Raw genomic sequence first — 22,922 nt, forward strand, 5'->3', positions numbered from 1 at the left:
TATGAATGGGGAGCATCTGATTTCACCACGCTGCGTAATCATGGCGTAATCAGCATGGCGTGTCACCAGGCACCGTGAATGAACTGTTCAGTGCTGATCGACATCTATGGACATTGCTATAATATGCAAATACGTGTTTTGCAAATTGAGTTTTACTTGACTTCGTAATATTTAAACCCACTACTAAATATGTACATTAGCCTACATGTTAAGAAGTTTATGATATTATACCGTTGATTAATCGACTAACTCAGTGACTGTCTCGGTGATGCTCAGTTTGTTATTGCATGCGCGGTACGACCACCCCTTTAAAGTCCCGGGTTCGAATTCGGAGTCGGGTAAAGCTATTGGGTTTTTTTGCTTCCAATAGGTCGATCTGGAAATCTTTGGGGTGGGGGGTGGTTCATGTTCGGCAGTGGACACCCTGTGGCCGATGATAATCATGACGATCAGCCTAGAGTCTGAAATTTATTACCGACATGTTGATAGGTTCGTCCCTTATCGCCCCATATGCTAGTATATATGTGGCGAAAATTGGGTGGGTAGTTGTACTTCTGCCGCCGAACGTAAAGGCAGAAGGCGTGATCCCTGTTTTGTTTTTGTATGCGACTAACTAGAGAAGTTTCTAGGCGGTCGCTAAAGTTACGCATAAAAATTAAGTCTTAGTCTTATTTCACTTTGGAGTGAAATAAGACTAAGTCAAGGAATGAGACCTTCCCATCAACTCGTAATAGAGATCACGTTACTTACAGTTAACATGAAATAATAATAACGATCCATAATTTTCTAACGCAAAATAGAAAACGCACTAACAAGAGACATGCGTGATGTTATTACGGGAAAATCCATGCAATCTGCAACAAACAAACTACGGGTCGCGGTGTGTATCTAAAATCAAATTCCTTATTACAAAAATATACACACATCGGAGTGACGGACTATTTAAAAAAATTAAAGGAGCACAAAAAATATTTACGCACATTTTACTACTCAATATGGAAATGATATAAATAAATTAAATATTGTGGCAAATAAAATAAAAATTTGGCTCTTTCAGACGTCACCATGTTCGCAAAGTTACAAGTTTTACTATATTTGGTGTGCATGACGAGAGCTGACGTGTTGGTCACCGTCCAGGGTATGCTGCGCGGTGAGGAACACGATGGGTATACGTCCTATACCGGCATCCCCTACGCGACTGTACCACGAAATAACGGCAGATTTAAGGTAAATAGAAATCATTATAATTTAAAGCAACTTTGTCAATACTGATCTGAAATCGCCATTACTTTAGGAACTAGTCAGCGATAAGATTTTACAAAAAAGAAAAATAGTATTACTTCATCGGATATTGTAATTAAATTCATATTTGCCACATATAATCTATACTATTATATAAAGCTGAAGAGTTTGTTTGTTTGTTTGAACGCGCTAATCTCAGGAACTACTGTGTTGGATAGCCCTTTGATCGTGGAAGGTTATATATCATCACGCTATGATCAATACGAGCGCTGCAGTAATGAAAATTGTTGCAAAAACGGGGTAAATTGTTTACTTTTGAGAACTTCCGTTGTCTGCGCTCAGTAAACGATTAAAGTTTCTCTCCCGGGAAAATATATAGCGTGACTTTTTTAACGGAAAACTTTATCCCGGTAAAACATTTTCACGCGGGCGGAGTCGCGGGAAAAAGCTAGTTATTAATAACACGTGTTGCATTTCGATGTTTTTTGGCGGTGGCGCGGCGGTCGCTTACCATCAGGTGAGTCACTTACATGTTTCTGCGGCGAACGAGTGTCGCCGCTGTAGTCGAACAGATGGATATGTGTTTATTTGTTATATGTTCCTCTTTGGAAGAGAAGATCTTCAATCAGGCAGATATTGCGGCTGACCGAACGCGGCTCACACAACAGTCGTCATTTGATGTTGGAATATATTCTGCGCGCAACGTAAATTCTGCTACCGCAACTTAGAATGGTTTATTGCCATCTAGTGTTATTATTGGGCGTTACATCAAAACTGTCTATCACTTTGACAAATGAGCGCTACGTCTCCTACTTGGCTTTTTCATCTTGTAATGCTAGTGATGATGACAAGATGGCGCTGTATGTCAATTGTGCCACCACAATAATAAAAAAGTATACTAAACATAGAAATAAAACTATATTTCAGATTTTATCGCAGTTTTTATACATTATTATTTAAATAAAATTAATAATCAGAAAAATAGTTTTATTTAAATGTTTAAAATTCGCGTAAAGATCATCAAGATATACTAATAAACCTCTATATCCGCAGAAAGCCGGCCTCGCCCCTTTTTGGCATGGCATCCGAGAACCTCACGATTCTCGTTGCTCGCCAACATCTTCATTGGAAGATTGTCTACAGCTAGATATTCATGTACCCAATGTAGGTTCGGTTCCTTGGCCGGTCCTGGTGTGGGTAACAGGGATAGGTGGCGGTTATAAGCCTGGGCAACTGGTTCAAAGGGATATTATTGTCGTCGTGGTTCACCATAGGTAATAATTGTTAGATTTATTATAAACAAATATATTTTTAAACTGGCAACTCTCTTCTTGGTTCGGCACTACGCCGTCCGGACGTTCTCTTGTCATTTTGTGGTGTGTAAAAAAATAAAACGTTATCGAACAATTCACGGCTAATCATTTAATATTTCGCTCTATAAAACCAACAATAATGTCATAGTATGACTAATATACTTCAACATGAATATATGATTATACCAGAATTTATTTTCAGACAGGGACCTGTGGGATTCCTTTGTTTAACTGAAGATAAAGTCCCAGGTAACGCTGGTGTTAAAGACGTGGTTCTAGCATTACGTTGGGTACGCGACAACATTGTTGCCTTCAAAGGAAATCCGGCCAGCGTAGTCATAGCTGGACAAAGCTTCGGTGCAGCGATGGTTGAAGCACTAACTCTGTCCCCCATGGCCCATGGGCTATATCATGGTGTAATACTCCAAAGCGGCACCGTACTTGCCCCGTGGAGTTTTAATTATGACGCGAAACAACGAGCCATGGCTCTCGCAAAAATGATCGGTGATGATGAAGAATCCACGACACTCCAGAATGCTAATATTGTAGACTTAGTCGACAAAAGTAATAAACTAGACATGTCTTATTTTCCATTTGGAATTTGTGAAGACAGATCTTTGAGGAATGAAGAAAGGTTGCTGTTTGAAGCACCTATTGATCTCCTTACCGGTAGAAAAGTCAACGAAGTTCCGATAATGATGGGTTATAACACAGATGAAGCGTATGTCTTTGCTTCGGCACTAAACGACCCCAAAGTGATGGAGAAGATATCGAAAGATATCAGCGTTCTTCTCCCAGTAGAACTAAAATTCATTAACGAAAAGGAAATGAATCAAGTGGCTCAACAGATAGAAGATGTGTATTTTAAAAAAGACCGCAGTTTGCCAAGTTTTCTAGCGTACCACAGGTATTACAATCCCTTCTTTATTTTTATTAATATATTTTTCACAATAATGTAGTCAGTTGATTCAACTGTTAAATTGAAGAGCCCGAGCTACAACTGTCTTTGATATGGCGAAAGTCAACAAGTCAAGTCAACTGCTTGCACCTTACATGGCTTTTCAAGAACGCACAAGAAAACTAAAATCATACAACCCACCATAAACAGAGACACGTACTTCATCAGCCACATCTACCGCAGCGCTCGTCTCCACGCCTCATCCTCCAGTCTTCCCGTATACTTCTACCAGTTCTCTTACTCCGGAGACGCTGGAGTAGTACCACAACGTGGTGTGGAGAAGACGGGCGCTGCACATTCCGACGAGCTCGCGTTTTTGTTCGGGAGTGACTTGGACGGAGACGATGGAGCGGCGCAAGAGCACCTTGTTAGACTTTGGACAAACTTCGTCAAATACTTGTAAGGGATTGTTGAGATTCTATTTTGTTTTTACTGTAAGACTTCAATCTGTAAAGTAGTAAGCGCTAAAACTGCTGAAAGGATTTCGGTGAAGTTTTGCACACGGGCAGACCGTGTCCTGTATTAATATAGAGATTATTATTTTATACTAGTAATTTACTCTCAAGGGAAATAAATGATAACTGTAATATTAATTTTAGGAAGCATTTAATAAAAAAAATATAAGTTTCTGAAATCATATCTTTATTTAAACAATGATGATGTTCAGTGTACAATCGGGATCGAGTAGGCTGAAATGACACACCCCTGAATTTTTATTGCAATACATAAAGTAGAGCTAGCACCAATCATACCACAAGACTCCGTGTTCAGAACATACAATTTCATATTTACACACATGTTCCAGGAATCCGAACCGAAAAGAGTCAACTCCATGGACCGCATTAGACCCGACCGGCCCTCGCGTCTTCGACATCGGAACCGAAACCAAGATGGTGGACTTTCCTCACACGAAGGTCACTCGTATGTGGGACGATGTTTATAAAGTATATTTTTATTCCAGGAATAGAAAATGAATCCACATAATTTATTTTATATATCTGTTAATAGATGATAATATACTTACATATTTTCAATATTAATTTATGTATTTGATTTATTTCATTGTTGGATAAAATAAATTGGCTTTTCTGACTTTTCCAACTTTGCTGTTAGGTGTCCTTTAATGAGCGATTGTAATGTTGTTTGACGGGTGCAGCGACATCATAAGAGAATGATCTTCTCGCAATAATCAAACGTAACACAAGTTTGGGTTTAGTATAAAATAAATAGTTAGTAATAATAATGTCGTATAACAGAAAATATTTCCTTAAATATTATAAACAAAGTCGCCCATCACGTCCGTCTGACCGCAATAAAATGAAAAACTACCGAACAGGATTTCATGCAGTTTTAACTGTTTATGTGAATAGTTTTAAGTATTGTACAATAGAAAAAAAATTAAGCATATATTATACTGTTTTACTCGTGCGAAGTCGGGAAGCGGCTAGTTCAATTATATTACTTACAACATGAATCTTGTCATGTGTTTTCGCTGAGGTTGTATATTTCCTATTGCGTGACCGAAGTTATTACACATAATGTATGATATCTTAAACACATGTTTACCTACATCAATTAACTTGAGGTAACGATGTACCTAACAACCACGAAATCCAATTATAATACACGTTAATTGAAATGACCGTTAATCTTTAAAACGGCTGGGTCGATTTTAATGGCAGTTTCATGGACTGAGCGCTGACGTATAAATAGTAAGTTAGGCTACTAAGAAATACACATCGCGTCTTTGTCCCCGAAATGGTAAGCAGTACCAGGGGACCCACTTGACACCATGTGCGTTTCATCCCATAATGTGATTGAGGGGGCAAGCATAACGCCATCTTTGGCAAAAAATCCAGACGCCGCGCCGGGCTGATTGATACTGTGTGAAACGACCTGGGACCTCAGATCAATGATGTACAGCGCATACACTACTTTGTACTCTTAAAATATTGAAAGCAAGAAAATTTGGACAAATTCGTGTTTCCTTTGAGCCTCGCACTTCGAGAATAGACTATAAACAACGCGAGTGGAAATGCGGTTAAAAGCTATTTGAAAATATGTTACGCCTCATATCTCTAGTAGGATACTAGGAAAGTGTAACGTGGTGTACTGGGTTCAAGGCTCTGCTTAGGATATTTACATTTTGTGAAGTATCAGATGCGAAGATAGACACGCCTTGTGTTGCCATGAGTTATGTGTCCAATATCCATTTCACGATGCGATACGAGTGTTATCGCTATTAAACCACATAGAATACAAACAAGAAAATCCTTATTACTCTTATTAATATGTATTTTTCTCTTTCTTTTTATTATGCGCCTGTCTCCGTCCTCTCTACGCTACCCTAGGTTGACTGGGAGAGTGCCCATGGCATTAAGTCCGCCTATATACCATGAGTATAAAGTATAAATTAAAAAATCCTTCGATATGTTTCAACAACTGGAAGGCACCATGATAGCACGTCAACAATACCAACATTGCCCAGAACTAATTTCTATTATCCAACCTGGTAATCAAACTTTAAACCTAACGATTGGCGTTCCAAATACGCTGCCCCTGGATCAGTGAAGCGAATTGATTATTTCCCGACAAATATTGATTGTTTCCCAAAGGTATTAAGTCTAATAATTGTATGATAATACAGTTGGCTGTTGCGGTCAGACCTAGCAGTACAAGTTACAACTATGTACTATATATTTGTTTTACTTTTACCGTATGGTAAGTTTATATTTGATTATAACAAAATATAATTTTATACAGTTTTTACGCAAAAAGTGCCATCTATCGACATGCCGCGGATACATATTCGTTTTCGCCTTTTTTTTTATTTATTTCTATTCGCTCTCGGGCTATTTGAGTTTTATTTTATTATTATTTCTAAATTTAAAAACAAATAGCAAGTTATACTTAAGGAACCAGATGTTTTCAGTATTATGACAATCGTAATACCCAAATATGGCCCAATATGGCGATAGGCTCGCCCCCTATCACATCATGGGACGGAACACACTTGGCGAAAAGTGGGTGCCATGGTTGCGCCTCTGCATACCCCTTCGGGGATAAAATGCGTGATGTTGTGTGTGTGTTGTGTGTAATACCCAAAGGCATTAAAAGTTTAATCGGTCTCGGTTTGACTCCAGACACATATGGCAGTCCTACACTACCCAGATACGGGTTCTCAATTCGTGTGATTGTATTTTTTTTATATGAAGTCTTTTGTGGACTGGTTTAGACCTATTATACCATAATTTAACCATATTGCCCATGTTAGTGTCAGCTGAGTACAAAGACTTCGTGTGCGAGGTGCGCGTGAAGGTGGAAGGTGGGTGGGTGTGCGGAGTCACGCGCCAGTCCACCTCCGGCGTGGAGTACGACAGCTTCCGAGGTATACCGTACGCGCGGCAGCCGCTAGGGGAGCTGCGGTTCAAGGTTCGCTTAAAAAAATCATGTCTTCAACTAATAATATACTATATTTTACTTAATAATACAAAGGTATTTCATGATATTTCTCTGCACTCGTTGCCCTGGTTTATGATAACGTATCATTTCACTGACCCGTTACACCTTCACTTACTAGTAGTGTCTCCAAATGGCTACTTGGCAGAAGACATAACAAAACACGTAATCTAAGTTTTACAATGGCATTCGATACTATTTCAATAAAAACTATCGTAATTACAGGAGCTGCAACCGGTAGAGCCGTGGCCACACCATCTAGACGCGACCAAGGAAGGTCCAATATGTACTCAAACCGACGAGATCTATGGCTTACAGTTTCAGCCGCATCAGGGCATGAGCGAGTCGTGTATATACGCCAATATCCACGTTCCTCGCAAATCTCCAGCCGAGCAACACGAGGCTGACCAACATGAGGCTGGTCTGCCGATACTGGTGTTCATCCATGGCGGTGGCTTCCAGTCAGGCTCTTCAAACCTGGACATGCACGGGCCTGATTACCTCATCAGTCGCGGGATCATTGTTATCACCTTTAATTATAGGTAAAACCTTGACGTGAATCTTGTGTCCCTATCCCACACTTGATTTCTACACGAGCAGCATGTTCTTTTAAGGTATTGAAGATTGGCATTAAATCAAACAAAGTGTTGCTTTACCTGGGAATTTAACCTAAGACCAATCAGTTCTCATGGAGGTAATATGGGGTTATAAATATAGTAATTACTTTAATGTTAGCCATCATTTCATTTCTTTTCGAGTAGAAAACCTAGAGAACACAAGTATTGACAGCTATTCAGGAAAAATTATTGGTACATGCAGTCAGTTGTTTTATTGTATTATTGATTTTATTTAAGGTTATAGCTTAAGGTCTATTTTTCATACATTTTGTTTCATCTTTAATCTGGGTAACTAAACAAGTATTAGCAAGTAAAGAATTTAAATTCACGTCTAGTTAGTGATTAGTTCTCGCAGTTGAAAAAAAAACGTTAAAATAATTGTGGGATCTACCCACATAACCACATATCGCTGTTAAGCATGCGAACTGGCTACAGTGGGTGCAATCTCACACCGCGTACATGGAGCGCAAAATGTCTGTCCAATCGAACAAACCAAGACGGTACGTGGCGTGCTCACCGGCATCGGACCTGAGGTGCAATCAGCCATCGGCGCGCTGAGGCGCACATATTTATAGTGTGCGAGCGGGCGCGCTATAGGTTCGTGCGAGAGAGATGGACTGCTGCCCGCGCGCACTCATTGGTTGTGTCAACCTTACTGGCGTTAAGCAATTGATATAAATATAGGGCACCTGTATCAATAAATCATTCATTATTAATCCGAGCTTCGAGTTTCATTCGTCTCCAACAATTACCATATTCATTCTGTGTCCCTACATTTGGTGACACCGACGTGATGGAGAAGACCGAAGCAAACCAGGAAACGAAGCTCGAACTCGACGTGGCAGCTGTCTCCATACAGTCCAGACTTCTACCTTTCTGGCGAGAAATTCCTCGGGCATGGTTCGTGCAATTTGAAGCCGTTGTGGACCCGCTGAAGACTTCGGATGATCAAAAATATCGCTACGTGCTGCAACAGCTACAGGCAACGGACCTCCAGCACCTCACAGATATTCTTTACAATCCACCCGCAACTGACAAATATAATACTTTGAAGACTCGTTTGTTAGCTGCGTACGAAGACTCTGATGTCAGAAACTTCCAAAAACTCACCAGCGGCTTAGAGTTGGGTGATCAAAAACCCTCTCAGCTGCTGCGCAAGATGCGAGAGCTTGGTAGAGGGATGATTACGGATGGCGGACTGCGTATTGAATGGATGAAGCATCTACCCGCCCAAGTACGCGTTGTGCTCTCAGTTAACACCAAGTCGTCGCTGGAGACACTGGCGGCCATGGCTGACAAGATGGTAGAGTACTCAGAACCCGCCACAGCAAAGATTGAAGCGGTATCGGGAGAAACAAGCGACCCGGGGGTACCCACACAGTTGGAAATATTGGCAAAACAAATTGAAAGGCTGACCTTGGAGGTTGCTGAACTGCGTGGACGGTCAATGCAGCGTTACTCACGCAAGAGACGCCCTGATCGTTCTCATTCGAGACCTCGACAACGCAGTAAGTCGTCTACCAAACCTGGCGACCCGACATGGGAGTGCCGGTTTCACTATCGTTTTAGAGTGATAAGGCACGGCGCTGCGAATCACCGTGCTGCAGAAGACAGAAGCCGTTAAACTAGAACAGACATCGAATGTGGCGGGCGTCGATGTCCCCAATACCACAAACCGCCTATGTGTCTACGATCGCGACACGCGAGAACGTTTCCTCGTTGACACTGGCGCCGAAATATCAGTGTTAGCGGCCACTCCTGGCAGAAAAATCAAGAGATCAAGTGACTACAGACTATACGCAGCGAATAATACCCCCATCAGAACATACGGAGAGAAGACGCTCAGGCTCAATCTAGGCCTTCGTCGTAATCTGTCGTGGACATTCGTTATCGCCGATGTCAAAACCTCTATCCTGGGAGCAGACTTTCTCCGTCACTACAAGTTGCTAATCGATCTTCATCGAAAAAACTGATCGACAAGGTCACAGAATTAGCAATCGACGCCTTTGAAGTGAAAACATTCGAGGGAACAATACACATCATTAACCATGACCAAGCATACCACGACATCCTGATCCAGTATCCGGACCTTTTACGACCGATGTCACTTAAACAGCCGGTAAAACATGATGTCGTTCACCACATAGAAACTTCAAGCCCCCCGCTCTTCGCCCAGCCCCGCCCCCCTTCCTCCCTGACAAGTATAAGGTGGCAAAGGAAGAATTCAACAAGATGCTAGAGATGGGTATCTGCACACCCTCCAAGAGTCCGTGGGCGAGCCCTCTGCACGTCGTAAAGAAGAAGGATGGAGGACTACGTGTATGCGGCGACTATCGAAGATTGAACGCTGTCACCCTGCCCGACCGCTACCCGATACCTCGCATACAAGATTTTACATATCAATTGCACAATATGAAAATATTTTCTAAACTAGACATAAGGATGGCATATTATTGGATCCCGATTGCCAAGGAAGATTCCCAGAAAACGGCGATAACCACACCGTTTGGCTTGTTTGAATTCAAATGTATGACGTTCGGATTACGCAATGCCAGCCAAACATTTCAAAGGTTTATGCACGAGGTTCTACGAGGCATAGACAATTGTTTTTGTTTTGTCGACGATATTTTATTATATTCGATGGACGAAGAGAGCCACAAAAATCTATTACGGCGAGTCCTAGAACGCCTCGATAAATATGGTATCACTATAAAAGTCGAAAAATGCGAGTTTGGAAAAGAAAGAATCAATTTTCTTGGCTACAACGTGTCTGCTGATGGCATACAACCCACTGATGAACGTGTCAAGGCCATATCCAGCTACCCAAAACCAAAAACAGTCGCCGAGTTACGCCGTTTCCTGGGCATGATCAATTTTTATCGTAGCTGTTTGCCACATCAAGCGGAGCTGCAAACTGAGCTTAACAAATATTTGCAAGATAGGAAACGCAACGACAAGTCACCGATAGAGTGGAACGTAGAAGCTAATGAAGCTTTCGAAAAGTGCCGACAAAGCATTTTGAAAGCCACGACTTTGGCGCACCCAGTCATCGGTGCCCCACTGGCAATAATGACAGACGCCTCTGACTGCAGCCTTGGTGCCGTATTGCAACAAAAGGTGGGCGATGTGTGGAAACCACTCGCATATTTTTCCAAGACGATGAGCCCAACACAGCGTCGCTACAGTGTCTATGATCGCGAATTACTGGCTATTTACACTGCGGTGAAACACTTTCGACGACTTATAGAAGGCTGCGAAGTGACCGTATTCACTGACCATAAACCGTTAGCTTATGCACTCAAACGTCCTGCAAGCAGTACCGACACGCCAAAGAGAGAGAGGCAGTTGCACTTTATCAGCCAATTTTGTGGAAACATAGAATATGTGCGCGGCGACGAAAATGCAGTGGCCGACGCATTGTCTCGCATCGAAGAATTACAATGTCCTTCCCCCATCGATTACGAAAAGCTATCTCTCGATCAACGCGGCGATCCTGAACTAGAGCAACTTGAAAAGCAAGCCAATTTGAACTTCAGTGACGTCACCGAACAAGGAAACAACCGACCAATCAGATGCGAGATGTCCACTGGCAAACCTCGACCATATCTGCCGCCAATATATCGTTTTGCTGCATTCAGAGCGCAACACGATTTGTGTCACCAGGTATCAGAGCCACACGGAAGCAGATCAGTACGAAATTCTTTTGGCCAAACATGAACAAAGACATCAGCAACTGGGCCAGAGCATGCCTTGACTGTCAGCGAGCCAAGATACACCGCCATGTAACCACACCTTTAGGCGAATTTCCGCCTTCTGAGCGTTTCGAACACATACATGTCGATATTGTGGGACCACTGCGATTGTCTAATAATTGTCGCTACTGTCTTACTATCATCGATCGTTGCACCAGGTGGCCGGAGGCAATTCCACTAGTTGACATCACGGCGGAAAACGTAACGAAAGCTATATACAACAACTGGATTACAAGATTTGGATGCCCGTCACGCATATCAACCGATCAAGGCCGGCAATTCGAGTCGCAACTTTTCAACTCACTGATGAAGAAGTTTGGCATCTCACGCATCCGCACTACAGCCTATCATCCACAATCCAATGGCCTTATCGAAAGATGGCATCGAACCTTGAAAGCAGCACTAATGGCCCGCGGTAACTCCGTTCAGTGGACGGATGAATTGCCTACAGTGCTTTTGGGATTACGCACCGCACTCCGCCCCAACGGAAAATTTAGCCCGGCAATGATGACATACGGAACAACACTCCGTTTACCGTCTGATTTCATCATCCCGACGGCTAAGTTAAGTCATGAGGAAAATGACTACATTCGTCGGCTTATGGACACCATGGCATCGCTCAAGTCTACATCTTGCTCTAACAGTACTGGACGAGAGCCGTTCGTGCACAAAGACCTGGCAACGTGCACACATGTTTTCGTGCGAAACGATCAAGTTGTTCCTCCGCTGACTCCGCCCTACGACGGCCCTTACGAAGTTATCAAGCGTTACGACAAATACTTTAAGATCAAGTTACCGCTTCGTTCAGCTGTGATATCGCTAGACAGGCTTAAGCCAGCCTACATCTGCACTGAAACGATCGAGGAGACAGCCGACCTTAGTTTTCGACAGTCTAACCAGCCCTACGTCACCAGATCCGGGAGAGTGGTAAAACCAAATGTACGCTTCGCTTGAGGGGGGAGTGATGTGGGATCTACCCACATAACCACATATCGCTGTTAAGCATGCGAACTGGCTACAGTGGGTGCAATCTCACACCGCGTACATGGAGCGCAAAATGTCTGTCCAATCGAACAAACCAAGACGGTACGTGGCGTGCTCACCGGCATCGGACCTGAGGTGCAATCAGCCATCGGCGCGCTGAGGCGCACATATTTATAGTGTGCGAGCGGGCGCGCTATAGGTTCGTGCGAGAGAGATGGACTGTTGCCCGCGCGCACTCATTGGTTGTGTCAACCTTACTGGCGTTAAGCAATTGATATAAATATAGGGCACCTGTATCAATAAATCATTCATTATTAATCCGAGCTTCGAGTTTCATTCGTCTCCAACAATTACCATATTCATTCTGTGTCCCTACATAATTAATATGCATGGATATTTCGGCCTTTAAAATTTCGTCGTATTAAATTTTAAAGGCCGAAATATCCATGCATATTAATTATTTTTACGTTTTTCTTTCAACTGCGAGAACTAATCACTAACTAGACGTGAATTTAAATTCTTTACTTGTCAATACTTGTTTAGTTACCCAGATTAAAGGTGAAACAAAATGTATGAAAATGGACCTTAAGCTATAACCTTAAATTAAACTATTTTACGAATTTTATCGAGGTTTTAATGTTTTACTTTTCTCCCGACGTTTCGAAGACTTTGCAGCCTTCATAGTCACGGGGGGGACTGAAGGCTGCATGAAGGCTGCAAAGTCTTCGAAACGTCGGGAGAAAAGTAAAATATTAAAACCGCGATAAAATTCGTAAAATAGTTTAATTTAAATGTCTAACCTTCGCGTAGACTTAAGAAATCATTATTGATTTTATTCAACTTTAGAGTCACTGTTAAGGACCCAATACTTGTTTTAGTATGGAGGATCGGCCAGGGACATCACAGTCGATTGTTTACTTTTTCAGACTAAATGTCTTCGGTTTCCTATCTCTGAATACATCAGAAATACCTGGAAATAATGGTTTACGGGACCAAGTGACGTTTCTACGCTGGCTCCAGAGAAACGCGAAAGCATTCGGCGGGAATCCTGAAGATGTCACCTTGAGTGGACATAGCGCTGGGTCCACATCCGCCCACCTTCTCTCCTTGTCTCCGGCCACCAAAGGACTTTTTAGGAGGTAACAGATTTGTTCTGGAATAGTAACTATGATTAATTAAGTTAATGGTAAGATGAAAAGAGTATGTTTCATCTCAAAAAAATAAACGAAAAAGGTCTTATTGCATATTTCTATTTGAGTAGATTATATGTTTTAGGTATTATTGTTTATTATGCTTTATAATGATTTTATAATTCATCAGTTACCCGAACTGAAGTATAAATGACAATGGGTTAAAAATAATTTTGCAGGGTCATATTAATGAGCGGGACAGCATTCCCGAGCTATTACAGTCCGTCGCCGATATACGCCCGGCTAGTCGCCACGATGTTCCTCACCAGACTTGGCATCAACACCACTGATCCTGTCGCCATTCACAAACAACTAGTTACCATACCTATTGAGAGAATAGTTGAAGCCAATCGAGTTGTACAATACGAGACTGGCATAGTCACCTTCGTTCCAGTCGTGGAAGCCAAACACCCAGGAGTCACAAGGATCATCGAAGACGATCCTGAAGAGCTTGTAAAAAGAGGAAGAGGTAAAGAATATCCTCTCATTATAGGCTACACTACCACGGAGTGCGAGGTGTTTAAATGGCGTTTGGATTATATCAAAATGCTGGATCGTATTGAAAAGAATCCACTGTTAATCTTGCCTCCGAATTTGATATTCTCAGTACCTCCGACCGAAGGTCTAGAGCTGGCCAGAAGAGTGCGCATGAGATATTTCCACGGGAAACCCACCTTGGACGAATACATAATCCTTTGCACAGACGAAATATTTAAACATGCTGTTTACAAATTGGCACAGTGGAGGTCAGAATCAGGGGCTCCCGTGTTTTTGTATGAATTCTCCTACGAGACTGAGTTTAACGTTCTTGCTAAAGCGTTATTTCTGGACGAGTATAAGGGAGCTACACACGGTGAGGATCTGAGTTTAGTCTTCAGATCTACTGCCTTGTTAAGGGAGAAAGGCGCGTTACTTCCGACGGACAATCGCATGAAGGATAAGATGATCACGTTCTTCACAAATTTCATGAAGTGCGAGTAAGTCATAAACATCACTCAAATACTTATAATGTTAGTATCATGTTTTCGAATTCCAATTTATTATAAGTAAAAAAAGCACCGATACAACACCACATGTTATTTCTCATTCAAGTGGATTCAACTGGATAGGTGAAACGGATATTTTTAATTCCGGGTGTAAGTAACTACGCTACGTGAATTATTTTCCTACATCTGATTATTATGTTATACGTTTCGTAAACCGTAATATTTTGATCGAATATTATGTTTTCCTTTATTCTAGCGATCCAACGTGCAGCAAGGACATTACAACTTCTCCGTGGCCTCCAGTTTTCAATAGCCACGTGTTAAACTACCAGGTCATTAACAACCCTGGTGAATACCACAACAGGGGTCCCACGCATGAACAGTGGGACATGATCAAATTCTTCGACAGCCTAGAGAGCAGCGTGTGAGTTCCCAAATAAATAAGGGACGATCTCGAAAAACAAATTGATTAATGAACCTAGTAGATAGTAGGAACTGGGTATTTTAATACATTTACTTATATTCCAGAAACACATCGAAGATGGAAAGTAATCCTACCATGGAAGAAAACGACATCCGCTATCCACACTGAATCAATAACCAATCAGTTATTAGACTTACATTAATTGATTCTCGTGATGGTTGGTGCACGACCATTGCAGGATTCTTGAGAATTTTGATGATAAGTAATTTTTAAACCGATAAGATATTTTGCCTGAAATTATATTATTATACAATATGCAATATATAATTTGGATATTTTACTTTGCTACGTCACTTGTTAATGATAATAGGAGATTTGTATGTTTCGATTATAATTGTTAATAGTAAACGCTAAATGGATTACGATGTATTTGGACACACAGATAGACTATGTCTAGGATTTATTTATATTAGACAAATATTTATGTCAAGATTTTAAGCAGGCTGAATAGCTATACCCTAAGGTATAGCTATTCAGCCTGCTTAAAAGTAATCTGGGCGGCTCAACGCCTGTTCGTAAGCCACGGTGATTCCAACGTAACCGCTCAGTCGCCCCCCAGGAAGGCTGGTCGTCGTGAGACACTTTCTCCGCGAAACCAAACAAATTCTGAACCGCTAACATCACTTATTTAGATGATAAGTAGAGTTTAGCCGCTCTATTACGCGCAATATTTTTGGTTATATTTTAATTCCTTACTTATGAGCTTGTTTATGCCATTGCTTCACTGTTCCGTGACTTTTTTAATGAGTATTTATATTTAACTTTAAACTACCATCAATTTAGTAAATTATCTTATTGTATATTCAGCGTTTCGTTTAGTTTAAGTTATACTTAAACATACATTCTAAAATAAGTGAATGTAGTTTAGTTTTTAGCAATAAATATCTGAAACCCACAGTAGTATGCCTTCAGAATTATATGATGATATATAAAATGTTATGCTGGTAGAATGTATTTATATCCGCCCTGACAGCAATCACTGTAAATGAGGTGTTAAAACCTGCCATAGAGGCTTACGTAAGTGTCGCTTTTCGGTATCAACCTGTGTATTACTCATTTAAGCGGCCGATTTGAGTTGGCATAATTGTGTCGACTAGCGAGGGATAATCAACTCGATGGAGCCTATCTAGATCCCACTCCACTTACAATTAGGTTTAGTGGAGTCCTTTTGCCGCGCCTATATACAAAGTTATTTGTAAATCATTGATAGGGACTATATTACTAACGTTATAAACGTTTCATAACTATAACATGTCTGTCAACCCGCATTAGGCCGAATCCCTCTCTCTCTCTCTAAGTACTGTCCCGGGCCCAGCAGTGGGACAGTACTTATATAATACATTGCTGATATTATTATTATTTAATAACATAGTCCGCCGCCGCATCTGTCTGCCTGTTTGAACGCGAAATACTCAAGAACTACCCTATGGAGTTCCATGAAAATTGGTATGGAGGTAGTTTGAGACCCAGAGAAGGATATAGTCTAATCTGTATTAGGGAATTATATCAAGCAGGACTTTTATCCCGAAAAACTGTTTCACGCTAGTGAAGTCGCGAGCAAAAGTATTATTATACTACCATTCTTTTAAATGTTACAATACGATATAAAATATATAAGACGCAAAGTGCCACTAAATGGAAATAACCGACACATGCATGGTAAGACGTTTACAAAAATTGACATACAGTATTTTTAGCTATCGTCTGGTTTACATACCTCTAACAAAATAAAAACATTATAAGCTCATACATAACTGTAATACACCGATAATGTGAAAGGGGGAAGAGGGGGGGGGGGGGGGCTATCGCTTTGTCGGACACAATCAAGTGACGGTGATGAGGTTAGATACTATAAGAATAATCGAATTACAGGTTTAGTGTTCTATAGTACATATTAATGATCAAAAAACGTAGGTAATAAAAACGTATAACGAATACAACTGCCTTAATGATACCTACATCAAAAATAATGAGAAAAGCAAAATTGAAACAGGTGTATATTGTGTAATGTTTAATTTCGCTGTGTCGGTGTTCAAATATTATACAGTTCGCGAATGCTGAGAGCGTGACCCATTTGTTTGTGCAAGTGTGTTCGATATTGTATAATTCTTTAATTTGTCTTTTTCATTTTAAAGTTCCTTTTTTGTAATTTTTTATACATATCTTAAAAAAAATACATAATAATATTAAATATATGAATCACCCTATGATAGGGAAGCTAAAAACCCAAGCCACCGGCGCGGCGGCTACGGATTCAAAGTGAGGAATCTCTTCACAATGCGCGCCGTGTTCAGCAATACTGCCTTCTGCATCTGGCCTCTGACATAAGGGCCACTTGAGAGCTTCTGAAGATGTAAGTCGGAGCTCTTTGGTATCAAGGGTTTACGCAGAAACGATAATCGGGACATTAATTGTAGAATCCATCCACATCCCACACGTCAGTAACCTCGTGTGCCAAGTCTTAATATGGAGGCATTCTGTCTTTTTCGGCCCTAACAAGGTTATCGTCATGCGGAATGGTGACATCAACAAGTATTGCCCGGCGCGACAATCGATCTACTATCACAATATAAGGTTTATTGGCAACAATAGTCCTGTCTGTGATAATAGATCGATCCCAATACAGCGTTGCATGATCTTTTTTGAAAAATGGTTGTGGTATACATATACTGGTAATATACTACAGTGTCAGTGTAATTTTGAGCATAATAAAACTTAACATCTCACGTCTCAGGATGGCGGGCGCAATGGAATACCAAACAAAACTTTGTAATTTAAGGTGTTGGATTATGTTTCTACTGTTTACGGGCGGTCGCATCGCTTACCATCAGGCAAATGGCAAGCTCGTCTCGTCATTCAAAGCAATAAAAAAGGCAAGCCTTATTGCCCTATCGGACATATGCCAGACTCTGGGCTGATACCCGACCCGTGGATTGAACCTGAGACTTCAGCATTATAATACAACTGCGCTTCGGTGGAGTTTCGTGGTACATGTTGTATTTAGTTGTATTCAAATCATTGTAATCCTCAACGTGAGATTAGTACTGTAAAATTTCATAAATGCCACGTATGGCAAAGTATTGCAGTTACTTATTGTAAACCTCCACACAATAAATAGTTATATAATAATTAAAACGATACGAATACTGTTTGAAAAGATGTATTTTTAAATAACATTATAATGTAATTCATAATTAAAATTTATGAAGTGCCCGAGAGTAAAATAATGTTCAGTTTATGCCTTTTTAGTTGAATTAAATGGATTATCGATTGATTGACGAACCATCACAACAATTCCTTGTCATCAAAATATGGAGTGTAAGTCAACTATTTCAAAAAAATATCCCGCCATCCCGCGTAACACCAGGAATTAATCTGCAATATAGTAAATCATTATGTTTATTTTTGGGCTTTATTTTAATTCCATTTTGAATAACATTTCTTATCTAAAACAAAAATAATATATATCTACTAAACCACGTGTTCACGAGAGGAAGACCTTCTAGAGACGATTATAAAATAGGTAAAATTAAGAGCGCATAAAACATTTTCTTCAATAATATCGTCTCCAAAGATTTGTTCAGACTAAACATGTTTCATTTCATTAGGTAGCGTATATTTGCATAAGTTTGTATAAAAACAGCCAGGAAGTAACGCTGAATTCACACCAAAATGTGCTACCGTCTGCTAATTGGGGTTGCGGCGCTCTGCATCCAATGTGCGTTTTAAATGTACCGTCAATTATGAAGTAACACAGTCCTTTATGGGAGATCACCCATAAAGGACTGTGTTACTTCAAAATTCGACTCTCAGAAAGTACAATCATTCAGGGTCTGGTGTGGCACCCATTGTCTTTCACATTTTTCGTAACCTTTCACACAAGACTAGTCTGTTAGTTCAGGATTGTAGGTACAATGTATTTATTATTTTTATTATCACATGATTACAATAGTAGTATTAGATAAAAAGTTCAGGAATACATATTTATATATCGATTGTATTTAACCGTTTCGATGTAACGACGTCGATTTTATTTTAGGTTTAATTAATAGATGGAGTCTAACCCCGACATTGCATAGCCTAATACATACGTTACTAATAATTAATAATACATTTTATTACGTTTTCAGTGAGCTATGCCGCCGAGTGTGACAAGTGCCCGGTGAAGGTAGAGCTGGACTCGGGGCCGGTGTGCGGGCGCGTACTGCTCGCGGAGAACTCCACGCAGTACCACAGTTTTCGAGGGATCCCGTATGCGAAGCCGCCAGTAGGCAACAGGCGCTTTAGGGTATACAATCTTATATTTTATATCCTCATTAATCATGCCTACGGCAGGAATTTAGTTCATGGATTAGATTCTCTTCAAATATTTATTATGTAGGTGAAGAAGTTTGTTTGAACTACTAAAATTTTCTTTCTTAAAAATCTTTGTTGATTAAGCATTCGCTGGACGTAATTCCATATTCTTACAATCCAGACACAGACAATAAAAGACTTAAGGCATGTCTATTTTTGAGCTGGTCACATATAAAAAAATCACTTATGCACTATATTTTTATTGGCGACGACACGACTCGAACAATAACGGATCACATATATATAATAATATAATTTCCAGGCTCCTGAATCCCCTGATCCTTGGACAGAACCATTAGATGCGTCAGTGGAAGGACCAGCATGTCCTCAAAGGGATATTTTCTATGGCATACTGCCAATGCAAATCAGAGGGCAGAGTGAGGACTGTCTCTACGCCAATGTCCACGTGCCAGCAAACGTAGACTGCTCAGGTGACGGTGATTCGGGCCTCCCGGTGCTGGTGTTCATACACGGAGGAGCCTTCACCTCCGGCTCAGGGAATAGTGACATGTACGGACCTGAATATCTGGTGCGCGAGGGTGTTGTTATCGTCACATTCAATTATAGGTAATTGGTGTTATAAATTTTTATACGTACTATTTTGTTTTAGTGGAGATGGGTCATACATGATAAAAAATATGCCACAATTATTTGCGCCATGGTTCGCATTTTGGGTGAGCCCAAGGACATCGTACATTTTTATTCATGTTTTAAGCTCTATAAATGAACTGTTCAGGTTGGGCGTGTTTGGATTCCTGTCACTTAACACAGAGGAGGTGCCTGGTAATGCCGGTCTGCGCGATATGATAGAACTTCTGAAATGGGTGCAGAGAAACATCCGCGCGTTCGGTGGCAATCCTGATAATGTCACGCTCATGGGGCAAAGCGCTGGGGCTGCCAGTGTACATCTACTGTCGATTTCTAAGGCCGCCAAAGGACTGTTCAAACAGTAAGAGAATTATATTTGCTCGTCACAAAAATAACATGGGTCAGGCTACACACACACACACACAGCACGCGTGCGCACGCACGCACACATTTTAAACAACTTTGTTCAATTGCACCAAAATTTCTTCTTTTTAGTACTACTATAACTAAGTATTCAAAATGTTTGCAAAAACTATCAATTCAATAGCAATATAAGAGGTCATATTGTGTTGTTTCAGAGTAATACAGTTGAGTGGTACAGCTGTTCCAAGCTTCTTCACAGGTTCTCGCGCGTATTCTGACAACGTCAATAAAATGTTCTTCACCGAACTCGGCATCGAGAGCACAGACCCCGCTGCCGTGTACCAACAGTTACTGAACACGCCTCTCAATCAACTCATTTATGCCAGCGAGAAAGTGCAGTACAACACTGGACTCTGTACCTTCGTGCCAATCATTGAAGACGAAATTACCGGTGTTACCAGAGTCCTGGAGGATGATCCAATAAATCTTATAGGCGAAGGTCGTGGTAAAGACTACCCGACACTGCTCAGTTTTACCACAGACGAAGCGGAAGTCTTCCGTTATCTCATACTGGTATTTAACCTCGTGGAGCGCGCCCAACAGAACCCAGCGCTGGGGCTGCCCCCGAGGATATCGTTTGGCGTGCCAGCAGAAGAAGCGGCAACGTTGGCGGCGGCACTTCAGCAAAAGTATTTAAACGGCACGGTGACATTGGATGCTTTGATAAGTGTACTTACCAACAGTTTATTTAATCATGCAGCATTCAAATTTGCGGAATGGAGATCACTGCTGGGTGGAGCTCCACTGTATTTCCATCAGTTTTCTTACAAGAGCGAGTTCAGTCCCTTAAAATATGGTTTGTGGATAGACTATGACGGCGCCGCCCACGCCGAGGATTTGACATACATCTTGCGAGTAAATTCAGCGCTTCAAGACTACGTTTCCTTCCCACCCAAAACAAAAGACGACAATATGAAAGAGTGGATGACAAACATGATAATTAACTTTATTCGCTGCAGGTAAATATTAGTATTAAATTTTATTCTGAATCTAGTACGCCATTTATTAGACAATTGTTCATGTTCTATAAACCTTTTATTCCAGTAATCCAACTTGCATGGCCGATGACGTTTCCCCATGGCCACCAGTGAGCAAAGACAACATCCGCTACCAGGATTCTGTCGGCCCAGCATACAAGCTTACCGAGATGACTCCGGAGCAAACAGACATGGTGCAATTTTACGACAGCATCGACGCCCAGATCAGGTGAGTTAACGATAACCTGGTAATGCCTTATCTTTGCAGCGAGTTTATAGGAAACTACTATTACACATTTGCGGATATATAAAGCAATTTATTGCAACTTGTGACAAGATTGGTAAGATATTAGAACAGCGAGTGATGTTGCAAATAATGGTTCATGCGTATTATGTGGCTTAAGAGAAACCTCGAAATTTGTATTAAACCAAGTGAATGTGATTTTTTCATCGGAAAATAATAATTCATATTATAATATAATTTTAGTGCGACACGTACCTACTTGGTAAATTTATTTACCTGACTATAATTTTCTTTTACAGGGAAATGACGGAGAAGTTGAAAAAATAAACATCTATTATTAGTTAAATTAAAGTTAGTTTAATCGTTCGACATTGGTTTAACTAACGACTATAACTGGACCAATGCTCTTCAACAATTCCGTATACATATATGTTATGTTTATATCATTGTCGTTTTGACTATATTTTATAATTATTAATGTAAATTAGTATTAGAAACATCAACACAAAGTAAAATAAAATACATTTGTTTTTACATCGTTTTTTTTTTCTTTTCATGGAAAACGTGATTTACTTATACCGCCCAGTAGGGCATACAATTATCAGAATATTCCCATAATCGATAAAAAATATCGTTTTTATTTTCCGATAAAAACCGATAAATATCGGTTTTTAAAATAAAATAAAAATCTTGTTTTTTTTGTCACTTTGCTATGGGCAAACGTGTAATTCATATTATATACTGCTCAAAGCAATCGGCCGAACAATACTTAAAAGTAGAATTAAACTTTCTGCTTAAGGTTTTAATTATAACTGGCCACTAAATAATGTAGATTTCTTTTTATAAAATTGAAAACCAAAGGAGGATCACCATTTTTGTTAGCAGTTCTCATTAAAGTGGCCAATAGAGTATAAACACCTTTTTATTTTTTATTCTGGCACGACAAAATGATTGCATTGCAAGTGATGGTGAGCGCGATGTCAAGAGAACGCTACGGCAGAAGGACTCAGGATTATAAGAAGAAGGGAACACGCGCCCGTCCTAACTAGCCAATAGAGTTGGCGTACCTATGCGTTCAGACCGTGATGATTTTAACTATCAATCTGTAGTTTCGCATGCCAGCGCGCGTGTTTTTTCTGGGGAGGTTCTAAAGATACATAGATACGGTTGGTAGAACACGCTAAGAAATGCGACATCTCACCGCAACTGCAGCGAGTTTAAGTTTCTCGTCATGTTTGTATCATCATGCGGATGGCCTGCCGCTGCTATCCATCAAGCAAGGCATTGAGCGAGTATTGGGCGTAACCGTCCCTGAGTGGCGAGCAGTATTCGATAACCGCGAATTCACG

General features: G+C 40.7%; 4 protein-coding genes across 4 annotated transcripts in view; 3 read left to right on the plus strand and 1 right to left on the minus strand.

Annotated features, from left to right (window-relative positions):
• The window catches only part of LOC115449799 (serine/threonine-protein kinase D1), a 151,903-nt gene that overhangs the window by 70,816 nt on the left and 58,165 nt on the right, over positions 1–22,922 (minus strand). The window lies entirely within an intron of this gene.
• Positions 1,028–4,494, plus strand: LOC115449779 (carboxylesterase 4A). Its single transcript, XM_030177674.2, has 5 exons — positions 1,028–1,227; positions 2,296–2,516; positions 2,758–3,462; positions 3,664–3,912; positions 4,319–4,494. The coding sequence occupies exons 1-5, from the start codon at positions 1,066–1,068 to the stop codon at positions 4,485–4,487; spliced, it is 1,506 nt and encodes a 501-aa protein (XP_030033534.1). The 5' UTR covers positions 1,028–1,065; the 3' UTR covers positions 4,488–4,494.
• On the plus strand, positions 5,105–15,880 carry LOC115449752 (juvenile hormone esterase). Its single transcript, XM_030177638.2, has 7 exons — positions 5,105–6,469; positions 6,619–6,945; positions 7,198–7,514; positions 13,252–13,464; positions 13,695–14,492; positions 14,758–14,925; positions 15,030–15,880. The coding sequence occupies exons 2-7, from the start codon at positions 6,781–6,783 to the stop codon at positions 15,091–15,093; spliced, it is 1,725 nt and encodes a 574-aa protein (XP_030033498.1). The 5' UTR covers positions 5,105–6,469; positions 6,619–6,780; the 3' UTR covers positions 15,094–15,880.
• On the plus strand, positions 17,801–22,088 carry LOC115449770 (juvenile hormone esterase-like). Its single transcript, XM_030177663.2, has 7 exons — positions 17,801–18,703; positions 19,116–19,273; positions 19,604–19,908; positions 20,078–20,290; positions 20,508–21,311; positions 21,397–21,558; positions 21,873–22,088. Exons 1-7 carry the CDS (start codon positions 18,658–18,660, stop codon positions 21,898–21,900), a joined length of 1,716 nt encoding a protein of 571 aa, XP_030033523.1. The 5' UTR covers positions 17,801–18,657; the 3' UTR covers positions 21,901–22,088.

Source organism: Manduca sexta, chromosome 13 (genome assembly GCF_014839805.1).
Source record: "Manduca sexta isolate Smith_Timp_Sample1 chromosome 13, JHU_Msex_v1.0, whole genome shotgun sequence".
NCBI lineage: Eukaryota > Metazoa > Arthropoda > Insecta > Lepidoptera > Sphingidae > Manduca > Manduca sexta.